Source organism: Panthera leo, chromosome D1, assembly GCF_018350215.1.
Source record: "Panthera leo isolate Ple1 chromosome D1, P.leo_Ple1_pat1.1, whole genome shotgun sequence".
Taxonomy (NCBI): Eukaryota; Metazoa; Chordata; class Mammalia; order Carnivora; family Felidae; genus Panthera; species Panthera leo.
The window spans coordinates 52,946,748-52,971,340 of record NC_056688.1 but is presented as its reverse complement, the minus strand read 5'-3'; the positions used below and the strand labels follow the sequence as shown (position 1 = coordinate 52,971,340).

The 24,593-nt window shown below is 47.4% G+C and overlaps 1 protein-coding gene across 1 annotated transcript in view; it reads right to left on the bottom strand.

Moving 5' to 3' along the window:
- The window catches only part of TENM4 (teneurin transmembrane protein 4), a 598,010-nt gene that overhangs the window by 486,593 nt on the left and 86,824 nt on the right, over nt 1-24,593 (bottom strand). Inside the window, exon 3 of the mRNA XM_042904074.1 lies at nt 22,643-22,744. Within this exon, the coding sequence (XP_042760008.1) occupies nt 22,643-22,652 (10 nt within the window). The 5' untranslated portion in view covers nt 22,653-22,744. The remainder of the gene's footprint in view (nt 1-22,642; nt 22,745-24,593) is intronic.

Sequence of the window (24,593 nt, the reverse complement as noted above, 5' to 3'; positions counted from 1 at the left end):
GGCTCGCTTGAAGAAAGAGACTGGGATTCAGTTCAGGAACCCCAGGGTCTCCAGAAGCTTCTAGGACCTTGCCTCCCTCCCCACCGTTCCTTGGGTGCAGTTCATTGGTGCCCTCTAAAAATAGCAGTGGTTATTCAGGGAAAATACACCATGCTCCATCTCGGGGGGGATGCCAGCACAGGACTCTTTCAAAAATAGAACCCCAATCAGGTATACTCCTAACTCCTTGTCTCACCCCACCAGTTCCAGGATCCTTCAGAAGGACCCAGAGACCGGGTGGCAGCTTCAGATGCTGGGAGGTTACCGAGGAGGATCTGCACCCAGGGTTGTCCCCTTCCAAATTCCTCCTCTGTTGGTTTCCACTTCAAAAAATCCATTTTCCCTTGTTGCAGAAAGGAATATATATTTATTCTAGGTATTATGGAAAACAAAGAGAAGTATCTCACCATCCAGAAATAACCACTGATGTGAGTCTGTCCTTCCTCTCTCCTCCCCTCTTTCTATACTGCACACGCACACACACACACACACACACACACAACATCAAACGTATTTTCGTATACAAAGGTATTTTCTTATACAACATCAAAGGTATTTTCCTATGTTATTAAATATTCATGTACAGCACAACGTTTTAACGGGAGCGTAGTAGGACAGAGGTGAAGCACAGGAAGGTTGCTTCAGAAAGATCTTGGTTCAAGTCTTGGCTCTGTCACAGGTTTTGAGGCCATGGGCAGCTATTTGAGCTCTTGGAGCCTCAGTTTACACATTTAAGAAGTGGAGTCAATAATAGCATCCGTCTCAGGATTGCTATAAAGATAAAGTGGGATGCTTTCCTCATAACTGCTCAGTAAATGCCTGTAATAATAACAACAATGGCAGCAAACTCCATGAACTATAAATGAGTCAATGATTCTGCTGCTGATGAACATGTAGCTGGTTTCTAAAGCCCATGTTCTCCTACCATTCACCTCTTCTCTGGGAAGTTCTAGAATTCACAGAGAGGGCTCTGGAGGCAGCACCCTGGCTGAAGGCCCTGCAGACCAGGAGCAGATCAGCTGGTGAACGGACAGCTGGGGGTAGAAGCCGGCACAGCCTCACAAGGCCCGAGTCTCCGGCCTTGTCCACAAAGCCTCGCAAAGCTGAGAACGATGTGACGAGACCAGGCTATCTCCTACTTCTCTGGGGTAAGGACACCTCTAGCCTAAAGTGGTGCCTGGACAAGGGGCCTCCTCCTTTGATTCTCAGCCAGCTTCCATCCTGATCATCTTTATTCTCCAAATTCAATTCCCTAGAGAGTTGAAGCATCTTTTCTCCCCAGTTAGATCCTTTCACTGTGCCTGGCAATATTAGACGCTGGGCCATGATGAAGAAAACAAGGCTCAGAAAGGTTAGGTGAATTCTCAGTAGTCCCACAGCTAGTCATTAGTCTAGCTTCAATTAGAAGCTTATTTTGGGCTGAATTGGTCCACCTCCATTCATATGCTGAAATTTTACCCCCCCCCCCCCCGCCGCCCCGACCCCATGTACCTCCACAAGGTGATTATATTTGGAGATAAGGCCTTTAGAAAGGTAACTAAGGTGAAATGCAGTCATGTGGGTGGGCCCTAATCCAATAAAACTGGTGTCCTTCTAAGAGATTAGGACACCCAGACATCAGACGGCCACCCAGTGAGGACACAACGAGAAGGCAGCCATCTGCAAGCCAAATAAAGGCCTCAGAAGAAACCAAACCTGCCAGCACCCTGATCTTGGAATTCTAGCCTCCAGAATAGATGAGAAAAATAAATTTCTGTTGTTTAAGCCACTCAATCTGTGGTAGTTGTTATAAACAGTCCTAGCAAACTCAGGGAGCGCTTAAAAACAAAGCTCGTAACAGTTTATGAGGTTACAAAGTAATTTCATGTTTTTTGATTCTTTTGATTTTTACAGTGACCTTGTGAGGCAGGAATAATATTTTTATCCCCGTACGGTTGGAGGGAATCAACAAGATGTCGAGATGCCGTATGTAAAATGCTTGGCCCGGCGCCTGGCAAGAGGAGGTAACGGCTGCTGGTCTCCCTGTCAAGTATTCACACCTGCCAGGGATCCTAAGGGGAAGACGATGAAGAGCGGGCACAGGAGCCATAGGGGAGACAGGTTTCAAACTCCATCTAAGGGGGATCTGTGCAAGGGAAGAAGGGCCCCGTCCGGAGGGCAAGCTCCCGTCCCAGGACACAGGAGAGCGGGGGTAGGGTGGCCCTGGGTACCATGTCGCTGTCTCCATGTGACAGCTAGAGCCCCTTCAGCAGCAGCAGCTGAGAACTTGTTGGGAATATAAACTCTGGTGCTTTACCCCAGTCCAACTGGATCAGAAACTAGGGATGAGACTCAGCGATCTGTGTTTTTTATAAGCCCTCCAGGTAATTCTGATGTACGACAGTTTGAGAACCCGTAGGCTAGCAGGGACTTAGCAACTGGGCAGGCAGATTGGAAAGGACAAGATGACCTTCAACAGCCCTTCAAAGCCAGAGACGCAGAGATTCAGGAGGACGCTGACCTATCCTTCTCTTCTCCCCTTACCTTCAGACAGCTGTCAGCTGAAACAGCTGGGGTTGACTTGCGTCCTGTGGTATCAGCTGACTCCCCATCTGTGAAGTTGGGAGAAAGCCAGCCAGACTCCCATTGCAGCCAGTGTCCCCCCCAAATATGCCACAGATGCCACATCAGCACTGGATGGGGCCTTGGGGACTTAGCACCAGAGCAAATCTGACCTAGAGAGACCAAGGGTCATCCACAGTCACACACCAGAGTGATTCAGGCCAGGCCTTCCAGGCCCCCTCCTCCTAACTGTGTGCTCATGCCTGGCACCCTGGAGGGATGTGGGAATCCGGCAAAACCACTGGAGGCAACTTATGTTTTCATCCCACCTCTCTCTGGCTCAGCTGGCACATGGATGCTTTTTGATTCCAGGCCGACCATTCTTGACAGAATGTTTCAAAGTCAAGGTGGGGGCAGGGGAGGAAAATGCTGTTGCTCCAGGCACATGCACAGCCTCTGACCTTTGTGCCTGTCAGTGTAGTTTCTGTCCACACTGGGGGATTATCTGGCCTTGCAAATGCCTCTACCAAGGGCATAACAAGGGATTCATGCTCTGGTTGCCTCAACATCCAGAGTCACCCAGGAGAGACACTTGTCAGACTTGTTTAATCAGCCGTGGTAGGAAGGATAGGCCTTATATGGCTTTCTGACCTTATGGGAAAAGGCCATGCTGCAGAGGGTCTGTGGGAAGGAGCATTCCTTTTAGCTGGCACAGCAGAGCCCATCACTAGGGGTCAAGGACACAAGTAACCCTAGAGCAGGACACAGGACAACACAGAGAATATGATTTTGGCTGGAAGACAGTAGCTGGGAAGTTTGGGCTTGGCCACTTGCTATTCTATAATCTTCTGGGTGGGGCCCCAAATTTGTGTTTCTAGTAGCAATATGGATACTGGGGGTCCAGGGACCATAATTTGAGAACCACAGGCAAAAGTAACCTGCCTTGCCTTCCTCATGGGGTTCTAGCAAGAGCTCCCTTGGAAGACCCGTGTACCAGTATTGTTTTGCCCTTTCTCCTGTGTAGGAGCCTTGGACCATCACTCAACCCCCTCTCCCCCAAGCCTCAGGTTTCCTACCTGTAAGATGGGAGTAACAGCTACCATTTGTATCTCAGCGTGGTGAAGGTCAACGAGAGGAACAATTAAGGCAAAGGAGTTCATTAGGAGTGCCTGGGTGGGTCAGTTGGTTAAGTGTCAGACTCGTTTATTTTTAAGTTTATTTTGAGAGAGAGAAAGAGAGAGAGAGAGTGCGAGTGCATGATCAGGGGAAGGGCAGAGAGAGAGGGAGAGAGAATCCCAAGTAGGCTCTGCACTGTTGAACTCTCAAACTATGAGATCATGCCCTGAGCTGAGACCAAGAGTCGGGTGCTTAGACAACTAAGCCATCCAGGCACCCCGAGTGTCAGACTCTTGATTTCAGTTCAGGTCACGATCTCACTGTTCGTGAGTTCGAGCCCTGCATCGGTCTCTGCGCTGTCAGTGCAGAGCCTGCTTGGGATTCTCTCTCTCCCTCGTTCTCTACCCCTCCCCCACTCTCTCTTTTCTCTCTCGAAATACATAAACTTAAATAAGTAAGTAAATAAATAAATAAATAAATAAATAAATAAAAATTATAGTGACTATTCACATGTAAAGGGAAGCAAACATTTACTGGGCACCTACTGTGAGTCAGAAGCTCTCTCAGATGTCAGGACACTGGCATAAATAAACTGGAATTCCTGATCTTAGAGAACCTGGGGCGAGTGGGGAACACAGATAAATGAACCCCTGATCTCGTCAGTGCAGTAGCAAAGGTCACAGTAAGCTGTACAAGCATGGATAAGAGGTGGGGCAAGTGGGTTAGGGTGGATTTTATCCTCAAGGCAACGGGAAGCCATCGCAGGCAGGGTTTTAAGGTGGAAAGTGACCTGCTCTTGTTGGTTTCAGGGGAAGAGCCTTGTGGGCTGGAGAATGGATCACTGAGTGGGGCAAGTCTAGAGGCAGGGAGGCAGGAAGGAATTAAGGAGGCTGCTACAGTGATCCAGGAGTGAGAACATGGAGAAAAGTGGATGCATTTGAGAGATTACATGTGCAGAATAAAGACGGCAGCAGAATGAAGCTAGCGCCCAAACTAAGATGGGGAAGGCTGGGGAGGTGGGTGCCAGTGAAGGTGATGAGCCTGTCCCTCCTGTGCACGCTGGCTGCGCAGTTCCACCAACAGACCTTGTCCGGTGAGCCGCTCTGACTGCCGGTTCTCCCCAGGTGAGAGACCCTCCCCTGGGCCTCCCTCCCCATGCCCTGGCATTACTGAGCTCTGCTGTTCGCCACCCTGGCACACAGCAGCCTCCTTCCCACCCATACAGTCATCTCCAAAATGAGCAACAGCAGCAATCAGCAAGCAATCATCTCTTCCCCCTATACAGTGCCCGGGTGTGCAGATAATGTTTGTGATTGTTGCAAAAATGATAGCATGAAAATTGGGGCTCCTGCCAAAGGCAAGGAGGGGGGAAAACCTAGTTAAATAAACTCAAATGGTTCAGACCCAATCTGAGGCTTCCTAAACCGGGGCCTGCTAAGGTTCTCTGCCCCTCTGCCCTGCATGGGGTGGGAAGTCACCTTGTAAGACCCTGCCAGGGTGGGGCAGCACACAGTGGTGGCCTCGGGGGCTCTGGGAATTGCTGTAATCGCAGAACTCTTCTGGCATCTGCCATAAACTCTGGGCATCAATGAAGGGCAGCTCTCTGGGCCTCTCACTCACAGCTTAGCTCCCAGCCAGAGGAGAGGAAGTGCTCTCAGAGGTACAAGGTGACTTTAAGAGCCTCCCAGACAGAAAGCCCGGACTAGAAGAGGCCCATAATAATAAGCTGTCACTGCTACTTTGTTCCAGGGAGAGCTGTCTGAATCCCACACTGTGCTAAGGGCTTTACGAGCCTATTGTTTTATTTAATCTAGCCGCGCAATTGTCCTGAGAGGTGGCTGTAGTTATTAATTCCATTTTACAGAGGGAAGAAGAAATGGAGGCAGAAGTTAATTATGATCTCATAGCTAGTAAACAGCAAAACTGGGATTCTAGCCTAGGCTGCTTGATTCAAAAGCCCCCGATTGAGCTACAACCCAAAGCATAATAGTAAGGACTGGGGAGGCCGTGGAGAAATTGGAACTCTGCTACACTGCCGGTGAGAACATAAAATGCCACAGGCACTTGAAGAACAGTCTGGCCGTTTCCTCAAATGGTTGAACTTAGATACCATATGATCCAGTGATTTCTCATCTGTCTGCCCAAAGGGAATGAAAACATACATCCGCATAGACATTTGTTTATCAGTGCTCATAGCAGCATCAGTCACAATGGTAAAACAAGTAAAAACAACCCCAACGCCAGTCACCTGATGAATCGATCAATAAAATGTGGTGTATCCATACAACGGAATGTGATTATGAAATAAAAGAGAAATGGAGTCCTGATCGATGCTACAACATGGGGTGAACCTTGCAAACATTATGCTAAGTGAAAAGAGCCGGGTACAAAAGAGCATAAATTGTAGAATTCCTTTTACACGAAATGTCCAAAAGAGCAAAGTCCATACAGACAGAAAGCAGAGTAGTGGTTGCCTCTGGCTAGGGGTGAGTGAGAAATCTGCAATGAATGGAACAGCTATGGGTATTTTGGGGGGAATGATGAAAATGTTCTAAAATGGACTGTGCTGACAGTTGCACAACTCTGTGAATGGACTAATTAAAAATCATTTAAATGGGTGAATTATATATTTCAAAAAAGTTATTTATTTTAGTTTAGTGTCTTGGAGAGGGAGAGGGAGGGCATGAGTGGGGGAAGGGCTGAGAGGGTAAGAGAGAGAGAGAGAGAGAGAGAGAAAGAAGAAAGAAAGAAAGAAAGAAAGAAAGAAAGAAAGAAAGAAAGAATGAATGAATCTCGAGCTCAAGCAGGCTGTTACGCTCAGCGCAAAGCCCGACGCAGGGCTGGATCCCACAACTCTGGGATCATGACCCAAGCCGAAATCGAGAGTCGGACACTCAACCAACCGAGCCACCCAGGCACCCTTAAAAATTATGTTATTTTTTAAAAGCCCGTGATTGAATATTTAAAAGAAAAAAAAAGGAAGGAAGAGAAACAAAGCAACTATGATTTGCCCAAGTGAAGGCATCTAGAATTATTTTTTTTCCATTCATTACACAAATCTTGAGACCCTATTGTGTGCTGGGTCCGTATCTCTGGAAGCCTGTGACTAGGAGCTTCTAGTCTGGGTGGAAGAGATAGGATGTGGGCACAGAAAATCATGATTCATAGGAGAAGATGCCAAGGGAATTTAAACAGGAGGATACTATTTCACACCCACCGGGTTGGCAAGATTTTTAAAGTCTGACATTACCACGTGGGCAAAGATGCAGGGCCCCACATAGTCTCACCTGCTGCTTGAGGGAGAATAAATAGGTATAATTTAGAAAGAAGTTTGGCAGTGTTCAGTAACTAAGAATGCACATGCCCGATGACCCAGCCATCCCATGTGCCCCTGGGGTATATCCCGGATAAATTCTTGTGCGTGGACAAGGGCACATGGGCACGAATGTCCATGTCGGCATAGTTTATCCCACAAGGCTGGAAATAACCAAGCCCATCATTTCACAAAAGAAAGAGTAACTAATCCCTGTGATAGTCACACAATGGATTATATGCAGTGGGTAAGTTCTAAAAAGTATACAACGTATACCAAGTTTAAAAACATACCGAAGGTCATTATCCGTTACTCATGCATACATACACGTGTAGGAAAAACATAAAAACATGCAGGGTGCCTGGCTGGCGCAATCGGTAGAACGTGTGACTCGATCTTGGGGTAGTGAGTTCGAGCCCGACACTGGGTCCAGAGGGTTACTTAAAAATAAAATCTTTGGGAAAAAAATATAAAAACGTGAGAGTGATCAATACTAAAGTGTGGATAGTGGCTGCTTCTTAGGAAGGAGAGGAATAAGATTGGGGGGCACACTGGGGTATTCAATCGTACCTATGTTTCTTTTTAGAAGTCACTTGTAATACCTTTTTTCTCTGAATTGAACTTTTTATTGAGGTCATTGTAGATTCACGTGCAGTTCTAGGAAGTAATACAGAGAGATCCCTTATGCACTTGGCCCAGTTTCCACGACGGTAATGTTTTGAAAAGGCACAAATGCTATCACCAGAGTACTGATACTGATACAATGCATCAAGCGTATTCAGATTTCCCCAGTATTATATGTATTCGTGTGTGCATGTGCTCAGTTCTACACAATTTCATCACTGGTGCAGGCTGTGTTCCCACCATCACAGTGAGGATACTGAGAGGATTCCTTCATTGCAAGGGTTTCACGGTCCCCTTTAAAAGCCCCACCCACTCCCTTGGGACACCTCCTTGCCTTGTCCCTAAACCCCATCAACCACTAACCTGACCTCCACCTTTACATTTCCGTCATTCTGAAAATGTTCTATCGGTGGACCCATACCGTATGTAATCTTATGGCTCCCCCCACCTCGACCCAAATTCCCTGGAGATTCCTTCAAGATGTTACAGGTGTCACTAGTTCATACTTTTTTATTGCTGAGGAGTGTCCCTTGGTCTGGATTTACCACACATTGTTGCCCTTTGTGAAGGACATCTGGACTAATGTCAGTTTTTGCCTATTACGATATTCTAATGTTTTAGTTCTTCAACGGGGGGGACACAGAATCTGAAGCAGGCTCTAGGCTCTGAACTATCAGAACAGAGCCCGACGTGTGGCTCGAATTCACAAACTGGGAGACCATGACCTGAGCTCAAGTTGGACGCTTAACCAGCTGAGCCACCCAGGTGCCCCACTGCTATGTCAGTTTTACACACAGTTACAGAAGCACTGAGTGGTTAAGACACTTGCTCTGGACGATACCCTTTGGAAGTAGGAGAGTCAGGATTTAAACCCAGAGCCCAAGCTCTTTGCTGTTTACGATAAACTTTTCTGAGAAAAGAGTAACATAGGACCTTCTACGATACAGTGAGAAGTTTGGGCTTCCTCTGGAGGGCAAGAGGAAGCCACAGAAATCATTAAGTAGAGAGGGTCACAAGCAGACCTCTGTTGCAGGGGTGCTATCTTGGAGGCCACCCTGGGCTCCCTCCTCAACATCTCTGAAGGCCCAGCTCCTCGGTTTTATTGCTTTGTTTCTGACCTCCTCTCTTCTTTTCCTGGGCACGGCTAGACCAGAACCCACCACACAGCTCCAAGACAAGAGGCAAGTGCAATAAAGCCTACTGCCCTCTACTCCAAACCTGGATGCTGTCCTTCGTGAGGCTCCCCAGATTTTACCTGCTACTCTGGGCCCAGTGGCTGCCCAGGGTGTCTCTCTCCTCTCTGAGATGTGCCCACTCAATGGGCACAGAACACAGCCTTTGCAGTCAATGGGTTCCAGGTTCAAGTCCTGGCTCTGCCCTTTGCCCCCTGTGAGAGCTGCAGTACAGTCTCTTCCTCCTCGGGCCCGGGATTGGGAGGAGCTGGGTGAGGAGACATCGCAGGCCCCTCCAGCCCCACACCTGCTCCTGGAGCACACCCTCACTGCCCTGGCTGACATGGAAACAACTCCCCACCCCTTCAACGGGTTGTTGCGAAGAGCAACGAGAGGATGTGCAGGAAAATACTGGCCAACTGCAACATGCCTTACAAAGCGAGAGATTATTTTATCGTCTTAGAGCCTAGTTTGTCTCCAGTGCCTCCCAAATCCCTGTCTTTCTTGTTCGTGCGTGTTTCCTCCGGTGGTGGGGAGGCGGGTGGGGTGGGTAGTCTGAGGCTGTGAGAGCGAGAGAGCGGCAGGGCATTTCTCCAGGCCACGTCTGGATTTGCTAGGCCCGGCCCTGACATGTTCAGAGCAGAGATAATGAACCCGCCCAGACACTGTTCTTCGCTGCAGAGGACAGGCCTTGCAGGGAAATGGAGCTGGTGCTGGAAGGAAGTCCCCTCTGCCTGGTTCCACAGAGCACAGCAGTGCTCCCTGGCTCCCAGGCTTGGGCCCTGCCAGCCGTGCGTCAGCGACACGGAGGTGGTGTCTTGCCAGTCAGTCTGACTCGACAGGCCCAGATGGGCATTGAGGCAGCAGTGGTCCCGGGAAGGCGGCAAGACGAGGGAGACAGCGTGCCCACTGCTGGACAGGAACACTCTTCGCTCCATTCTTGTGCCAGGCACTGGGGTTTAGAACTGAGCCGGAGTCCAGCCTTGCCCTTGAGGATGCACAGTACTGGCAGCGGATATGCAGCCAGGGTTGGGAGTCAGGCCTTCCCCTGGCTCTGCACTGTAGTCGTCTGAGAAAACATCCTAAAACTCAGCCTCAGTTTCCTTATCTATAAAATGGGGATGATTATGAAGAAAATAATAGTTGAGTTGCTATAAGGGTTAAGTGAGGTAACGCAGTAAAACACTTAACCCATATTAAATAAAAATGTTATAATTTTGGGGTTGGCAGGCAGTTAATCATCCAATATATGTGTGATGAGGGTCTGCTACATGCCAGGTACTATTTATGTAATTCTCATCTACACATGCTATCTCGGGGCGCTAGTGAGGATGTCGACAGAGGGAAGCACAGAGCTGTGGGGTAACCAGGAAGGGTCACCCAACCCTCCTTTCCCAACTGTCCCTGCTAACCAACCCCTCCCTGCCCAGGGTTACCCCAGTTTGCTCATACCCCGCCTGGCTGGTCCTGGGTCAATAGCTTCTTCCCTAAATGCTGGTTCAAGGTCTTAGGCACCAAGAGATCAGGTTGAGGTCCCCAAATTAACTCACGATCCATGGGAAAATCCCAAACTCTCCCCTTAGAAGACAAACACTAATAAGCTTCGACTCCACCTGGATGTCTCAGCTTCTTTCCCATTAATCGCTCTAAATAAGTTGAATATTAATTGCATCTCTGAAGGAAGCACCAGAAAATGTTGTCTTTGATAACTCAAATGGATCACCCCATCCCCCTCTCAGACCAAGAGCTTCTGGGACACTGCACATTCACTTAGTTCCAGAGAAGAGAATTCTCTTACACGTGCTGCTCATGGCCTACAGCAGAGACTGGAAACCAATCCTTCGGCAAATCGCATCAGCTCTGGGCCCTCCCTGGAACATGCGTGTGTGGGCTGGATGGGAGCAGTGTGGTCACCCCTAATAACATTTACTGAGTACCGACTAAGGGCCAAGAGAGTGACACGTATCATTTCATTCAAGCCTCAGAACCATCTTGTGATCGGAGATGTTATCATCCTGCTTTACAGATAAGGAAACTGAGGCACAGGGAAAGTAATGAATTTTGTCCACAGTTGGTGTTAAATGAGGGAGGCAGCTTTGAACGTAGGCACATCTGGCTGTAATGCTACTGTTTATTCAGTTACATTAGAGGTGCTCAGTCTTTCTTTTCATTCCCCCTGCTGCCAGGAAGGCTTTATAGACATTTGTCCAAATCCCTCCCTCTTCCTATAAAATGTTAATACTGCAGATACACCGAATATCTGTTTATGTATACTGGCCCATTGGAGGATCCCAAACCACTATAATAATTATGATTTTCTTCACGGCCACCCTCCGAGAGCCATTTTTAGCCCTTGGGAATGAAGGTGCCCCATTAAGAATGTCTAAGTTGTACCTGTGGTTCTCAGAGTGTTGTTCCCAGAGTGGAAGAGGGCAAGGCTTGCCCACAGACCAAGACCAGGAATGGAAAATTAGCTGGACCGTTTCTTCCCAAGGGAAGCGTTTATGTTTTCTTTTGAGGGCCATGGAATTCTTGTTTCTAGATTTGCTACCTGTTACTCATACTTCAAATTTTTTTTCAGTTTATTAATTTTGAGACAGAGTGAGAGAGAGAGAGCACATGAGCAGGGGAGGGGCAGAGAGAGAATCCCAAGCAGGCTCCGTGCTGTCAGCACAGAGCCCGATGTGGGGCTCGATCCCATGAACCATGAAATCATGACCCTGAGCCAAAATCAAGAGTCAGATGCTCAACCAATTGTGCCACCCAGGTGCCCCCACTTCCTCATACTTTAGATTCACCTGCCACTTCCTACGGAAAGCCTGCCAAGACATCTGCACCTGAGTTTGGGTTAAGCGCCTTTCCACCTCCAGTTTCTAAGCTGCCAAAGCAATGGTCAAACTCCATTGTTAGTGTGCATATACATGTCTTTGTACATAAGACGAAGGACTGTGGTTTATCCATCTGTGTATTCCAAAGCCTAACTGGGCACAGCATATAGTAGATGCTCAGTAAATGTTTGTAGAATGGATGAATTAATGGGCAAATGAATTTAAAGTTGCTTGTGCTGTCTTTGCTGCACTGGGTTAATGCTTTAGCAAAGACCACATCAGGGATGGCTGGATCAAACAACAGCATGCAGCCATGCCTCCAGAATGTGGTACCTTTTGGGTGTCTTTCATGAAACCAGAGTTTTCATTTGGCAATATCTATAGTAATGTTCTTGGTCTAGGACCTTTCGAGGGCTGAGATGAGCACAGGATAAGATCTCAGAAAGAGATGGTGATGATAAGAGGGATGGACGTGGCTTAAGGTATGGAAACCCCCCTCCCCCTTCCCCGGCTCTCTGAGCATACATTATGGACCTTAGGGGAAAAATATGAAAAACTGTCAACCAGTAATAATCAGGGAACCCTAACTGATGAAGTCCCATGCTCACACCAAGGAAGGACAGGGGTGGCCGCTCTACACTTCTATTTCCAACAGTGTGGCTGATTACTCACCCTAATGCAGTATACAGAAAAATGCCAGATTAAATAAACAAACAAATTTATTTTTAAATATAGAGCTGAGCAGTCAGGAAAGAGATGGAAATCCTTAGCGGTCAGAATAACCACGAGATAGCACAAATTCACAAGTGACAAGCAATGAGTGGGTGACAAGCCTGGAGATATCTCCTGCTTCTTAGTGACCCGGGATGTTTAGTTTGTTTTTTTTTAAAGGTCTCGAGACAGTGCAAGTAGAGGAGGGGCAGAGAGAGGGGGACAGAGGATCCTAAGTGGCCTCTGTGCTGACAGTAGCGAGTCCCATGTGGGACTTGAACTCACGAACTCTGAGATCATGACCTGAGCCTAAGTCTGACACTCACCCCACTGAGCCCCCCAGGTGCCCCTGGGGCTTTTAAAGAGCCAAGGAAAGTCACAGTCTTGCAGAAGATGGAAGGGAAACTGAGACTCTCATGTATAGCTAAGACTTAGAAAAAAAAACATTTACACTTTGGTGAAAAGGTGAATCAGAAAAACATAAAATCCCACTCTGAAGAAGGAGGCAGGAAGGAAACTTGACCCTAGGCCCGGATAGAGTGGAAGGAAAAATTTTAAAAGGCTGAGAATTTCCAATCACACAATGGCCCTCATGTGGGTCTGGAACTGGACTATGTATTAACCTTGTGGCCAGGAACACACACACACACACACACACACACGCACGTCCAAGCCAAGCATTTAATTTAAAGTAACCCCAAGTTGGTGGTTCCTCCAGGTACCTCACAGAAATAAATGCAAATCCTTTCTGGAGCAGTGAATTTTCAGCTGAGACCTCAAAGGAATCTCACAAAATTTTAGCGATCATAAATCCACAACTGAAAACCAAAATCACAGAGCACGTGAAGAAACAAGCCACCACCAGCAAGAGAGAGCAGAAACAATGAACAAATGAATCAGAAATGGGAATGCTACAGGTACTAAAATGATCAGATTCAGAAAATGAAATGTGTACAATATTTAAAGAAATATATACAAGTAAAGTATGCCAAGAACAGACTATCAAAAAACATAAAGCAGACTGAAAGATAAACAACTAAAACTTCTAGAAATGGAAGGGCTGATGTATGGGCTTCTCCAAACTGTTGTTCTAAATCTGGCTTACAGTTTTGGAATAAACTTTGGTGTTGGAATGAGAAAGCTAAAATGCTCTGTGACTTGGGCCAATCACTGCCTATCTCTGGGCCTCAGTTTCCCCATCTGCAGGTGAAAGGGTGGAACTAGATCACCTCCTAAGCCCAACTCAATTAACTCATATTCTATAATACAACAGATCACATCCATTGGGCACCTGTTTTTTTGTGCTACCCTTGACTATCAGCATTTTACATGATTTTTTATCCTTGCAACAGCTCACTGAAGTATGGGCTCTTATTATACCCAATTCACATATTAGGAAACTGAAGAAGAGAGGGATTAAGTAGCTTTTCCCAGAGTCCAGCGCTGGTAAGCGATGTGTGGTCTCCACTCATCTGATTCCAGAGCCCACGTTCTGGACTCTTAACATCTGGGATCTAGCACTAGGATTCTCTGACCTATCAGAAGTCTCCCATGGCAAGGGACAGCTCAATGGCTAGTCTACGCTGTCAACAGCGACCAGAATAGGCGTTCCACTGGGCAGGTAAGAATACCATGGAGTTCATTATCAATAACCAAATAGTAAGCGCATTCTATGAGTAAGGCCCGTGCTTATTTTAGACAATAGGTATTTGTAACAGAACAGCAAGCAGTGACAGATGGCTGGGGCTTACCTTCTGAATACCCTTTGGAAAATCCTTCATTCCGAAAGCACTCCTCTATACCTTGGTTTTCTCATGTACGAAATGGGGATGACAATGGTACCTAATATCACTGAGTTGTTGTAAGGATTAAATGAGCTAGTACAAGTCAGGAGTGTTGTAAGCATGCCACAAACTGTAGTTCTTTCTTTTTATTATTTTCAACCCAGTGGGAGAAAGTTGGGTTTTGTAGCAGTTGACCTTGATTCAATTCCAGGCTCCCCCCTACTTCCCAGCTGTGTGACTTAAAGTCATTGACCCTCTCTGAGGCTCCATGGCCCCATCTGTGAATCAGAAATAACAATGCTTACCTCCCTGGTAGTTGTGAGGGTTAAATGGACTGTGAAATGCCTAGCTCAGTGGCTGACATATAATAGGTACTCAACAAATGTCTGTTCTCACCCCTGGAGCGTTTTCTGCACACTCGACTTTTCTACCATGGTTAGAATCCAAAGAGGCAAAGGATTCTGTGCTTATAGATGGTGACTCACCGTTCTTTTCCACCAAGGGAGCTTTCACAAAAGCAGTGGGGGGTGGAAGATGTCTAAAGGCATCCATTTCACAGCAGGTAAGTCAAGGCAGTACAGCGACAGAGGTTCACAGCCTCAGAAAAGGGCCTTCAGGCCATGATCTGCTGCTTTGGTTTAACTGGCCACTGAGATGTACAGCTGAAGATACAATTAGCACCAGGAAGAGAGCTCTACCATTATGAGGATTTGGTCATTGAATTCACTGAGGATAATGACATTGACCTTCCTGTTTGGAAATAAACCAGGTATTTGGCTTGCAAATGGCTCTCTGATCATCCTGCACACCCAGGACTGTGCAGCAGCACCACCCGAGGATGGGGACAGGTAAATAAGGATGTGATGGGGGTTTCAGAAGGACAGTGACATCTGGAGCAGTGGTTGCGTCACTCTGCCACCCCAACCCCTGCAGGCCCGGGGAAGGGCTGGCGTCCTCACCTGGCTTCCCAAAGAAGCATCAAAGACTGAGACCAAAAGTGGTCACCTACAGGGATTTTTTTTTTTTTTTTGAGCAAATAGGGAACTCCTGGGTTTCAAGCTCAAATCTGTGACACCTTTCAGATTTCATCTTAAGTGACCTGCTCCTACCTCTTGCTCCCTAAGACCATCTGTGTATTCAAGTGGCCCAGGAACTTTGACCAAGAGATGCTCGGTGCTGAAAGACGATGGTGGCATGGTAGAGTGGTGGGCATTCCAGGTGCTCTGAGTCAAAGCTGAAGGTGCAAACTCAGGGCAGGAAAAGGAACCTCGGAGGAAAGGCGGTTGGGAAGCACAAGCCTGAAGCCAGCACAAGGATACTGGGGGTCACTGCGGCACTGCTCGGCACTGCTGAACCTTGCGGTCCCTGCTGAGACCAGACTCAGCATTTTCTCTGCATGTGGAGGACAACGTAATGTTCCCAAACAGACCCAGTTCAAACCCCAGCCCCTCCACGTACTAACACATCTATGTCCCTGAGCAAATGATACTCTTGTGTCTCAGGAGTATCCCCATTTTCCAGTGCCCAAACGGTCTCATAGAGTCCCAGACATAATGGTTTTCATAACGAGGATAGAAACATGCCATGCGCCCGGTATAGATACCAACTCATAGTAGGAGTTCAATAAATATTCATTTGTCTTTGCTTCACTGACATAATCGACACCATATGTGACAGTACAGTCAGCCTCATCAGCCTGGCTTGCCACGCTCACTATTGATTGAAGAACTGGGGTGTGCCATACAGGATTTTATCTCCAAGATGATCCTGAGAAGAAGAAGATCTGTTCTGAGCCCTGTGATCACCAACCAGGATGGCCAGTTCTGGCAGAGCTGACCACCCAATAAGTCATTAGTGTCCCCACTGGCTAATATCTCCACTGTGGCCATGTCTTCTATGAAAAGGAGGCAGTACAAAGGAGATCATCGACTGTCTGCTGTGTGTGGGGAAGTGGCCATGGTAGACTCCAAAAGGGTGGAACAAAGAGGCATAACTAGTGTTCCTGTTCAACTTTCCAAGGGCTAAAAAGTGTATTTGGAAAGAGATGATGGAAACACGGCTTTAAAAAGCAGTGTGGTAACAGTAAACACTTGAGGTCAGACAAATGGGGCCAAGCCCCTGGGGAGCGGTGGCAAAAGCAATCATGAGCTTTAAAAGCAGACTGACTTATGTCTGAATCCCAGTTCTGCCGCTTACAGGCAGGAAGGTGTCCTTGGGGAGGGGAGAGGGAAGGATGCCTCGGTTTCTTCATCTGTAAAACAGGGGAAATACCCGAACTGCTATGATGATTAAATAAACATGATGCATGCCTGGCACAACAGTGAGTGCTCAGTTAGCTGTTAGTTTAATTCCTCCTTCTTTCCCTCATTTCCCATTCTCCTCTAGAGTAGTGAAGTTACTTTATCTGCTAGTGAATTAGAATTAGTAGCAGATGACTTTTATCTGTCTACTGGTGACCATAGTCCTCTGTCCACATAAATCTGTAAACCATCAAGTAGAGACTTGTGCAAAAATTTCCAATGGCTTCTCACTTCTAAAACAAGAATAACAAAAGGCCCCAGCTCCTTTGCCTGGACCCCAGGGCTTCCACCCGTAGGCCTCAACCTCCCAACCACTCCCCAGCTGCAATGCTCACCCTAGTGGCACCCATCAGTAGGCTGGGTGTGGAGGAGGGCTCAGCCCAGCCTTGGGGATGTCACGGATGGTAAGAAAGGCTTTCCAGAGGCAGGTGCATCCAAAGTGAACCTTAAAAGCACGAGGAGGATTTTTGCCGATAGACCAAGATGGGAGAAGGCATTCTGGGCCAAGTGAGTATCATGTGCAAAGGCCTGAGGCCTCGCAGCCAGGCTTCAGTCCAGGTAGATTCCTATTACCTCTCCACTCAGACTGTCCTCACGTCCCTTCCTCTCTTTACCAGACTGACAGAGGACCACTTGTGCACTCCCTGCTGAACTCCAGTAAGGATCTCACTTCTTGTGCCCGGCTTTCAAGGTATGGCCCAGAGATCCCTACAGGTCCCTGAGACCCTTTTAGGAAGCCAGTGAGGTCAAAGCTACTTAAAATACTGCCCTTTTCATCCTTGTCCTCTTATGAGTATACAGTGGAGTTTTCTAGATTGAATGTAGAAGCAGATACATCTTCTGTTAAGCCAGATACTTGCCAAAATATAAAACAATGCCACTCTATACATTTTTGTTTGTTTGGAAAAGTCATTTTTCATTAAAATGTGTTATTTATGTTGATATAAGGCTTTATTATCGTTACTTTAAATGAGCTATAAATAATGATTTTAACATTTTTTCCCAGTGCTAATTACCACTTTGACAAATTTTAACAGACATAATCCACATAAACAAAAACTCTTTGGGGTCTTCAATAATTTGGAGGAGTCAAATAGGGTCCTGAAACCAGAGAGTTTGAGAGCCACTGCTTTCAGAAATACGGTGAAGAGAGCCAGATGCATAACTAACCCCAGAAAGCATTCTCAGAGGGCAATTTCTGCCCATTATTGGGAAAAGAGACCACAGGCAGTCTGTCCCTGGCTGGACCCTACTGTCATGCTTGTCGCTCTCTGTTCCTCCTTCTTCTTTCCCTTCCTGTCAAAACCCTAATGGCAGACCAGGCATCTCACTCAGCAGTAACCTCTTTGCCAAGTTCAGGGAGGTGTGTTGACCACACACTGTCAGGAAGGCAGGGCCCAAACAAATAACTCAATGTCTCTGATTTGAACTTTCCTGATGACTAAAAATGTTGAACATCTTTTCATGTGCTTATTGGCCATTTCTGTTGTTTTCTTTGGAGAAATGCCTATTTAAACTCTTTGCCCATTTTTGAATTAGGCCCTTTGTCTTTTCATTGCTGAGTTTAAGAGTTCTTTATAGGGGCGCCTGGGTGGCGCAGTCGGTTAAGCGTCCGACTTCAGCCAGGTCACGATCTCGCGGTCTGTGAGTTCGAGCCCCGCGTCGGGCTCTGAGCTGATGGCTCGGAGCCTGGAGCCTGTTTCCAATTCTGTGTCTCCATCTCTCTCTGCCCCTCCCCCGTTCATGCTCTGTCTCTCTCTGTCCCAAAAATAAATAAAAAATGTTGAAAAAAAAAATTAAAAAAAAAAAAAAAAAAAAAAAAGAGTTCTTTATAGAGTCTGCATACGATCCCTTCTAAGATCTATGACTGCAAATATTTTATCCCATTCTGTGCTCATCTTCACTTTCTGTATGCTATTTCCTCTGAAGCACAAAAATTTTTAATTTTAATGATATCCAATTTATGTATTTTTTTCCTCCTTTTTGTGTGTGCCAAACCATTTCCTGTCTAATCGGAGGTCATGACCATTTATGCCTATGTTCTCTTCTAAGGGTTTATAGCTCTTACATTTAGGTCAACAGTCCATTTTGAGTTAATTTTTGTATATGGTGTGAGGAAAGGGTCCCACTCTCTGCTTTTGCACGTGGATAGCCATTGGTCCCAGCACCATTTGCTGAAGAGATGACCCAGTCACCTCATCTCGAAAATGGGCTTTAAAAGACTACCTTTCAGGGTGCTTTTAGCATTCAACTAGACAGAGAAAAAGTGCCTGTGGGGATTCCTGGCACACAGCAGACAATGCCATAACTGAAGGATCAGACAGTGGATGTGAAAGCACTCGAAAACACTGGTCATCATTACTATCATTTGACCAGAACTTTTCCATTCCTAAAGGTCATTAACATCCACAACCCCACCGGCGTGTCATAAGAAACCTGTAATAAATAACCCTCAGGTCAGTGGCTTGTAACCCCTTTCCCAGGAACTCCCTCTCTGAGGGACTTTGGAAATCCTTTTCCTCTCCCCTTCCCCTTTTTCTTTCTTTCTGCCTTAATTTTGCATTAAATGCTCTTGGTCTTAATTAATTAATCAATTTAAGATTGGTAACCCACTCAAATCTTTTTTGGCAAGTTGGTGGGAAGGCATGAATGAACAAATGAGTCAATCAAGTAAAAGGCTCCTAATTTAAAGTCAGAAAAGTGAAGCCCCTAGAGCTAAAGCGATCACCCCACACACAGGTGTCAAAGGTGAAACGTGGGACACTACTCCAGTGCTCTCCACTCCTGCACTCCCCCTCCCATCCTGGAGAGATCCTTTTAAACCAGTCTCCCTCCTCCTCAGTGTTTGCAACACCTCCCAATTTAGTTTTCTCTCTGAATTTCATTAGTGTCCCATTTGCCTCATCTTCCTGATCTCTGAGGCAGGCGGTGAGCAGGAGGAGACTGAATTGGCAACAAGGGCTCCCTGCCTCCTGGTTGTGGGTGAGGCTACATGCAGGGGAGGAGGGTGTGGCCCCTGGGCTGCAATTCTACACACGCTCTGGTCCACTTGACTCAAGCCAATAAATAATAATGGGACTCTAGCTATGCCCCAGGCACTGGGGGCTCGAGGATGAGGAGCTGTGCTTAGCCTTGAAATCTCAGGCTCTCAGGGATGGATGGATAATGCCTGGGCCATGGGCTGCAGGGACTTCGCCCTCCTGGGCGGTGAGAGTGAGCGAGAAAGAATGCGAGGTTAGTCAGGGGAGAATGGCAGTGGGGCCATTCTAGGAAGGGGGAACAGCACATATAAAGGCAGGAAGGGTACAAACGATAGCGTGTAAGCAAATAACGACGTGGAATCTGTTGAGAAATTATTTGTTCAGTCATTCGCTCATTCAATATGTGCTTATGGAGTCCCTGTTCCAGGAGTAAGAACACTGCAGGAACAACCCAAAGGAAGTCCCTGCCCTCGTGGAGTTTATATTCCACTGAGGGAAACAGACCACAGACAAGCTTACAGAGCAACAGACGATGCAGCAGGTGGAGAGAAACGTCACATGGATGAGATCAGGTGGAAGAAGGCACAGGAAGGACCGGAAGGGAGAATGGCCGCTTGCATGGGGCAGCGGGTGCAGGCCTCCCACCCTCACCTCCCCTACCTTGCTCACACCACTGGCCTCACACACTTGTGTTGAGCACTTTCTGGTGCATGCGTGCTCTGCTCGCTTTATTCACTGCAGTTTCCTTTGCCTGAAGAGCCTTTCCCAAGACTGGAAAAAAGGCATCTCTGCCTTATGCCGTGTGGTAGGAATATGTTTATGGTTCAATGGACAGTGAAGAGGCCAACGGTGTGAGTGAGGGGTGCATAGGAGAGATGGGGTTAGACAGGAGACGGGCTGGCTGGTGTAAGTCCCAGTGGGTCACAGTGAGGACTCGGCCTTTCCTCCGCCAAAGATGGGGGTGCACAGCAGGTTTTGAGCAGAGAATTGATCTGATCTGACGTGGCAGACCCCTGGGAGGGAGAGTGGTAGCAGAGTCTATGAAGGGGCCATTGCAATAATCCAGGCCTGAGAAGATGGCTTGGACCAGTGTGGGGACAGAGGAGGTGGACACACAAGCTGAGGAGGGGACAGAAGTTGATGGAGTCAGTGTAAATATAATACAGCGTGCAAAAGGAGGGACGGGAGGGAGAGGAGGCCAGAGAGGAAAAGCAGAACATTCTAGACAGAAGAATCTGCCCGTCCCAAGGCTCAGATTCAATCTCACCCTGCCAGACTCAGATCCCACTACTTAGATTTCTGAAATTTCTTCCCTCTCTCCTTCAGTTCAACAAGCCTCACTCAGGGCCCAGCTCTATGGGTGGCACCAACATGGGATGAGCGATCCCCCCTCTCCCCCCCATCAATGTCTGGCCTCCACGAGGCTCCCTCTGTTGTTGCTGAAAGCTGTGTCCACATGTGACACCTGACAGGATGCTGGGGGAACCTGGGGGAGAAAGGCGGGGATGGGGAGTACAGAGGAGGAAGGAGAGAGCACATTTCCTGGGTTTCAATGGTGTGGGAGGGTGAGACTGAATTTTTTCTTCTCACGTTCACGCATTACAAGCAAGCATGATTGTGGTGGATGAGTTCACCTTCAGCTTAGTTATCTTACCTCCCTGAGTGGACCTCAGTTTTCTTATCTTAAAAATGGAATTGTAAGGACTACCTCATGGGGTTCCCTGAGTTACATGAGATTCATAAATCAAGTACTTGGCACAATGTCTCAATAAATATGACCCCATTTTACCTGCCCTTCTATATGGAAAGCTAATAATCTTAACAGATCTCCTCAGAGAGCCATGTGTGTATGGCTGAACACTTATCCCAGGCTGTAGTTACACAAGCTTCAGGCTGACAGCAGAAGCCAGCTCTGTTTCCGTTCCCTGTTATCTCCCCAGAGCCTAGCGGGGTGCTGGGCTTATTGTGAGCATTCAGTGTGTCCTTGTTGAGTTGCTAAATAAATGATTGAATCAGAGGTTATGTAAGATCTGGGCTTCAGCACTTTTTAGCTGGAAGACCTCAGACAATACAGTTAATTTCTCTGAGCCTCAATTTTCTGGCCCGTAAAACAGAAATAATATCTACGGTGGCAGAAGCAGTTTTCATTGCTCATCAAATAACCGTATTTTTCCCACATTTCCCAGAGCCCGAGGAGTCAGGCTGGACCCTGTGACTCATTCTGGCCCATAGGCCATGTGACACTTCTGGACCAAAGCATTTAAGGGCCAGTGCTCAATCTTCTGGTTCTCTTCTTGTGCTACAGAGACCAAGGTGGCTGCAGGTTGTACCCAAAACACAGCAGAGCTCTCATCAGCCTGGCTCGAGTCACTAGGTAGAGCACAGTCCTCTATGTCCCTTGGTCAGACATGTAGCATGAGCAGGAAATACACTTGCTCATGGAGCATAACTAAGCCTAGTGAGACTCTGCGTCCACCTTGCAAGACTGCTGGGAGGATAAGAGATCGTGTTCGGTTCATAGTAGGTTTTCAGTAAGGTGCTTACTCCCTGCGTCCTGGCTCCTCTGCTTCTTCAGCCTTCTTCACCATGACCTAGCCTCCATCATGATTCGACTTTCTCTAGCTAGAAACATCCTCCTGCTTTTCTGATGCAACCCAGGTGTTTTGTACCATTTTTTCCATTGTTCCTCTGCACAGCAATATAAAGAAAAGCCTCCAGAGAGCCACTCTGGCTGGCTGGACCTGGCCTCCAGCCCACCTGTCCCAGTAGCCACCCACTTACCTCCTCCTGCCCCACTCTCAACTGTGCCTCTGATCCCACCCCAGCTAAGCTCAAAACGTGACCATCAGACTCTGGACACAGCCTCTGATCTCCTGGATCCCAGAATGATCCCGACGGCTACTGTTGCCTCTGCGGTCCTGGACCTGCGTGGTGCTTCCTGGCCACCAGCTCCCACGTCACATCCCACCTGGATGCCCGGGCCCTGCCTGCCACTGCCCAGTGTGCCGGCTGTTGGCTTGGCTTCCAGCACCCAGCACTCCTCTTACTGTATCTGCTCCCTGAGAAGGCCACCTCCACTTTGGGCTGACCTCCTCTACTTGCCATGCTGCTTAGTGGCAAAAGCCTTCAACCAAAAAGCATGCACGATTTCAGATTCCAAGATGGCACTTCTCATTAAGACCACAGCTTTGCAGTTGATGACACAGAAAATCAGAGCAGACAAGGGGACTGACCTGGCTCCATGTCAGCACGTTCTGAAGAGTCAGCAGTGTCCCTGGGCCCTGCAGCCCTCTCTCCAGGGCCATGGGATCCTGGAGGACAGGGCGGGATCCTTTCTGTTAAAGCAGAGAACACAGACCCTACTGAATGAGGTGGCAAGATGCCCTGGACCCTTTCCCACAGATTTCTAACCAGTAGCCATTGCAAACACACACCAATGAGGGGAGGGGCTTGTTCCCGGTCCCAGGGGGGGAAATGGGGGGAGGTCCCAAATACCCTGTGAATCTCACAGGAACACATTTCCTTTATGCAGCCTTCCTGGGCGGCCCTGGTATACTCTGTTCTCCCATCTCATCTTGTGCCGTGGGAGAAATCATCTTGCCTGACCAAACCCCTCAAGGGCAGGGACTGCAGATAGGTTTTCTTTACAATCCTGGTGCCCTGCAAGGACTTGGAGCAGAGGTGAAACTGAGTGTTTTGTGAAGAAGGATTGACTGGGTGCTGTGATGGAGGAGGTAGGCTGGAGGTGGGTGGGGGATGGGGGATGGAACACGGGCACCAGGCCCTGGCCCCCCTCAACAGTTCTATCATTGATTCACCAGGTAAAGAAACACGTCACTGCATCTCTTTGAACCATAGTGTCCTGCCCTACAAAATGGCGATCTTCACTATGATATGCCGTATGGGAGTGTTGGGAGTCACCTGGCCAAGTTCCTCACACACAAGAGTTCTGGCTATGTGCACCTTCTTGTCACACTGCAACCTCTAGAAAATCACATCCTGTCTTTGAGCCTCTGTGTCCTCATCTGAAGGAGGAAAACTCTGAGCCTGGTGAGGTCCTTTTTGCCCCGAGAATTCTACGATGATGAATTTGAGTCATCTGTGATCCCAGTGCCTAAGGAGATATCTGCACACAGTGAAAGTTTGTGAAATGAGTAAAAGAAATTGTACCCCACTCAAAAGAAAAGCAAGGGGAGGCTCACAGGTTTTAAGTCATCTGCCTCAGGTCACTGTAAGAGGAGGAAGAACATTTGAACACAGGCTCTCACAGACCCAAGATCTGCTTACTTTCTCCTGTACCAACTGTCACACACATTGAAAACACCACAAAATGGTTTTTTATGTAAAAGACACACTAGGCTAAAGAACAAGGTATGAAAGATGCGTTTAGGCGTCTGAGGTAAAAATTATTTTTGAGACATTTCCCGAATACCTATTTGCTAAATATATGCAGGAACCTGACTAAGAAGACTTTATTGTCCATTACAAGGTGAGGACTTACTGGTAATCTCTGTTAAAAACACAATTTTCCTAAGGGTGACAGATTACTAGCTTCATCTGAATTTCACATTTCTTTATTGTAAATTCTTGTTATTCTAATCAAAATAGAACTGTATTAGGCAAGAACATTCACCAGGCTCTGCCCAACTGCAGAATATCCCTTCCCCAACTTCAGGGGCCAGCCTCCTAAACACCCTAGGAGAGAAGACCTGTTAGGCAGAAATAGAATTAACAAGACAAAGTCTGGAGGTAAACAAGAAAAGCCTTTATTTAAAAAAATTTTTTAGTGTTTATTTTTGAGAGAGAGAGAGAGAGCTGGTGAGGGACAGAGGGAGACACAGAATCTGAAGCAGGATCCAGGCTCTGGGCTGTCAGCACAGAGCCCAACATGGGGCTTGAACTCGCGAACCGTGAGATCATGACCTGAGTCAAAGTTGGACACTTAACCGACTGAGCCACCCAGGCACCTCAAGAAAAGCCTTTCAAACTCACACTACATTCACTAAAATCAGAAATGGGCAGTACACTGCATAGCATAGGATGATCATTTTAGGCATCTTGAATGAGCAGTCATGGCTACTGTGCCCTTAATTTCTCCTTACCATGCCTTGTTCATTGTAAGCTTACCCTCCACAGTTTCAGGGAGCAGCAAAAGATTGTTTTGCTATAACAATGTGCAGGGTA